At 34.8% G+C, this 4,716-nt stretch overlaps 1 protein-coding gene across 1 annotated transcript; it reads right to left on the reverse strand.

The window, feature by feature from the left end:
* Positions 1-125: 125 nt before the first annotated feature.
* LOC111464930 lies at positions 126-3,740 on the reverse strand. The gene is made up of 3 exons (XM_023109215.1): positions 2,767-3,740; positions 922-1,700; positions 126-457 (listed from the first exon to the last, which is right to left on the reverse strand). The coding sequence occupies exons 1-3, from the start codon at positions 3,538-3,540 to the stop codon at positions 337-339; spliced, it is 1,674 nt and encodes a 557-aa protein (XP_022964983.1). The 5' UTR covers positions 3,541-3,740; the 3' UTR covers positions 126-336.
* Between the last annotated feature and the right edge of the window lie 976 nt (positions 3,741-4,716).

Genomic DNA, 4,716 nt, shown 5'->3' on the forward strand with positions numbered 1-4,716 from the left:
AAAAAAAAAAAAAAAACAAAAAATATAAAGAATTATATCGAGACAATCAATACATAATATTATTTGTCAACGTTCTAAAAAACACAAACACCTATTTTCGAGAACGGAGAAATTTGTGGGTTGACAAAACTGTTTCATCTCAAAATTCCTTCTTCCATTGCTAAGTTTCAAAATGAGACATTCAAAGTTGACATAAAAGCTATGATCTTCATCTAATATCAACACAATAAAATTCCTGCTTTTATCTATGCCTACCATCTAAAACAGTGCAAACAAACAGAAACTGAAGAGCAAAAGAAAGGGGCCCGTTACCCCCGAATCGTTCAGCTAAAGAGCTTATCGTCGACGTTGACGTTGATTGCGTATGATGTTCCGCTCGTCCCATATTGGACAGGTGCATGTAGGCTTCTTACCTTTCCAGGGGGCTCCACATGTATAGCAAAACTCATATCCGCATCTGCACACAGAATCCATTTATATTTACAAAGTAGGGAAAGAAAACTCCAATGTATAGCAAAACTTTAACAAAGAAACTTGTAGCAACATCACGAGTCGATCGTCTCGTCTTTGCTTTCATGGAACTCGGATAAAATTCTCTCTAAAACTGAGCTGACCTCAACAAATCAATGTCAATTACTAGCATTTATTTGACAAGACAAATCAATACCAATTATCCAGTAAAGTACAATACTCGTCGAAGTACCAACTCGAAGGGGTGTTTTTCAGAATTCGTTTTATAATTACTCTAAGAAAATGTATCAATTTTCAGATGCTGTTACCCTCACTCCATCTTCCAAGCAAGTAGACATTAGTGAATTGCATTAATGCTCATTGGGTGCTAAGGAAATATTGAATTTTGAACTGTCATATTCATCAAGGGAGAAAAGGAGCAAGCGAGATGGATAAAGGTAAATAATGTACCTGCAGGTGATGTGGTAGCAGCCCTCGGCCAATTCGACCATCGTGTTACACGTCACACATTGGCGCCAAAGTTTCTTCGAAGCAAGAGACTTCAGCATTTCCTCATCAGGACGGAGAACGGGATTTAACTTTCTGAAGTCGTAGCAAGTCATATTATAATGCCAAGGGGCCTTGCAATTAATACAGAAAAACAGATTGCATTTCATGCACTTCCTTGCCCCAGTTCGTTCTGCATCGAAATATGAAGCCTCGCTATATTTTAAAAGCTCGCTTTTGGACATTAATGCCGAGCACCTGGAATAGGGGCAGTAAACTTTCTCCAGAACGGGCATAGACGCTTCCTTAATCCTTTGGCTGATAATCTCAATCACCCTACTATCCAAGAACTTTCCACAGCTTTCGATATTAATTTCCGACGTACAACCCAGATGAGGACAGTTTGCCTGCATCCCATTCCCATTGAGCAACCTTATTTCTAAATCCTGCTTCATACAAGAAAAGCAGTATCTGTGCAAACAACCATCAACTGAGAACATCTGATCCACACAAACATCTTCAAAGCAAATGGTACAAGTTTCCTTCAAGCACTTTCCATTTTCAGATTCTGCAGGCCAGGTGATCTGAGAAACTATAGCCTCTCTTGCAAGTCTAAAAGCAAACTTGATATCATTACGTGTCACGAGGGACGGGTTACAGTAGGTAAATTTTCCCTGAAGAAGAGACACCTCATTAACCAATGTTGCCATGGAGCTCGAGCCTGGAGCCACGCTACGTATAATCTGTAACCACAGAATATGAACTATGATGTTAAATCACAACACTTTCTTACATGAATTCTTCATATCGGATACGGAAAATGAGAAAGGTCACCAGTATTACTGATGTGAATCAAGATAAATCATTCAAAGGAAAAGGCCATAGGGAATTTTTTTTCTTTACTTGTCAACAAGGATGAGTGAAAAGCTGGCTATTCAAATCATGATAAATAGCATATTAACATTAAGCTAGAAACATAAAACTTAAAACCAGTCTCGGTCATTATTATTCAGCCAACCACTAAGAACAATGGAGATGATGATGCAACAGAGAAAAAGTTCATACCAACCTTGAGTAAGAAACCAATACCACCAGTAAAAATCCAAAAAAGAAAGTCAAATAAAGTCAAATACAAATTGAGATGAAAAATCCTAGAACAAAATGATCTAGCTAGAATGACCATCGCACCACCTTGTTAGTCTGTAAGGTAAATTTCAACCTCGCAGATTGTATCGTTATTATGGCTTCCAAAGAAAGCTCTTTATTTAAGCACTCAATCCAATTACTCCCCCATACTTTGCTTGTTTGTTTTCAATATCTGTGAGTGTCCTGTTTGCACCTACCTCAATTATTCTCACAGTTAACCCTACGATTATTGGTAATCAAGTTATCCGATAATCAAGTTAACACGTAGGATGATATCGAATCTTAGTAGAAGGTCTAAATATCTTAGGATCATCACTAGACACTTCTTTAAGCTCCAAAGACTCTTGGATTGGGAGGACGACTTGTAGGGAAATCTCAAGAAACATGTGAGATGTGAGATGCACACAAGTAATGATCGGTAATCAAGTTATCCTATAATCAATGACATTTTAATTGTTATTTGATTAATCTTCTCAAAGAGTTTTCTTGTTGACAATAAAACATCTTATCATGGGATTATAAAGCAAGTATAGTCTCATGCTCATACACTTAGCATTCTAAAGGTAATCAGTAGTTTCCAACAGAGAATTATATTAAAAGACAAAATTCAATGAACTCTAAACACAGAACAGTATAGACATAATGAAAAGTGTAGGAACTTACATACTGGTAGAGCATGTAATCTGCACAGAAAAAAGTGACCTTTTTCAAGCCTAAAACAAGAGCAATATGAAGCCCTTCAACCAGCGCTTCAAGCTCAGCGCATTCGCAGCTGGTCTCCTTACCATCCACCACAGATTCCAGAGGCCTCGTCTTCTCAAACAACAGATTATCCTTAGGGTCACAAACCGCAACCCCAATACCGGCAACCCTAACCGTCATATCTCTAATTCTCTCTTCACTGATCAGCCCCTTCGAATACACCCTAAAACATTCAGAATCCAACAAACCCCTCGACGAAGCAACAGACGAAGAAGAAGAAGACGACGACGACGACGACGAATAACTCTCACCATACGGCTTCTCATAATTATCCCCATACTTACTCCACTCATCATCGGGAACATTCAGAATGTAATTCGCAAAGTTCTGATCGTGAATCCGACGGTCAAGCTCCTCCTTCATTTTCCTCATCTCCGCCTGACACTGCTCCCGGTCCTTGTGCTCCATGGCAATCCTTGCAATGTCCTCAAGCAAAAGCGTGGTCGCGAAGTCCAACGCGCCAGTTTCTTCAGACTCCAAGACAGGGACGACCCTGTTAACGGTTGCAGGTCCTTTGGACGAGGATTTCGAACCAAGAGAGGCGTTCATTGCCTCCTGCATTTGAAGTTGGTAGGCCAAATCGAGGTCGGAGATGAGGGTTTTGGCGGCAAGGATTTCGGAACGTTGCTCGGTGATCAAGTCTTGAAGGTAATCGTCGTCTACAGTATCCGCCATCGTTGTTGCTTCTGTGGATCAGAGAGAGAAGAAGGAGTTGGGAAATCGGAAATGTATTGGGAGAATTGATGTGTTATGGAAGCAAGGCCGACGCGAAATGATCGTCGAAATTCCGCAGAAGCGCGACACTATTCCCCACCGCGCTAGGTTCGCGAGAACCGAAGCAACTTTCGTTCTTCCTTTTTCTCAAAAAAATTTAATTTTTTTTTTTGAAGTTTCAATAATATTTTTACTTAAAATTGTTTTAAATATACTTTTAAATTTTAAAATTTTAATAGTATTTCAAAAATATCTTTTAAATTTTAAGTATCTATTAATATCTTCAATTTTTTTGAAAATTTGAAGAATTTATTAATATCTTGATTTTTTTTTTTTTTTGAAAATTTTAAGAATTTATTAATATCTTGATTTTTTTTTGAAAATTTTAAAAATATATTCTCTTTTACTTTTATAAAAAAAATAAAATAAAATAAATTCGTATATTTTAATATACAGAGGAAAATCGCTTATTGATAATAGGTTATACCCAAATTTTTTAATATTACTTTTAAAAATTTATAGTATTTTTTTAACTTAGTATTAATAGTAATTTTTCTATAAAAAAATTTAGAAAGTTAAAAGGTAATTTTGAAACTAAAGGGTATTTTTGAGATAATTTATTAACCGTTTGTAAAAAAAACTATCAGTATTTAAAAAAAAAAATTAAGTTTAAAGATATTTTAAGATTTTTTTTTAAGTTTAAATTTGATACTGTAACGTTTAAAATTTTATGAGTATTTTCGAGATAAAATCCAAAGTAATTGATATTGAAACTTTCTTGAATTTTCAAAAATAGACTTAAGCGTCGAGTAAAATAATTTCATAGAAAAAAATTTAAAATATTAATATATGAACGGAAATTGATCACATCATTTCTAAACTTTATAAAAAAATCTAAAATTTTAAGAATATTCATTTTACTTTTGAAAATTTATGAATAATTTTGAAAACGTGGCATATATACTAATGATAAAGGGTATTAAAGGTGGTTTTTTAGTTATTAATTTTTTTTAAAAAAAAGTAATATAAAATCTATTTTCTTTTTTTAACAAAACTTTTGATTTTTTTTTTTTTATTACTAGGGTTGAAGTTTTTTTTTTTTTTTTTTTTTTTTTTTTTTTTTTTTTTTTTTTTTTT

Source organism: Cucurbita moschata, unplaced genomic scaffold (assembly GCF_002738365.1).
Source record: "Cucurbita moschata cultivar Rifu unplaced genomic scaffold, Cmos_1.0 Cmo_Scf00031, whole genome shotgun sequence".
NCBI classification, from domain to species: domain Eukaryota; kingdom Viridiplantae; phylum Streptophyta; class Magnoliopsida; order Cucurbitales; family Cucurbitaceae; genus Cucurbita; species Cucurbita moschata.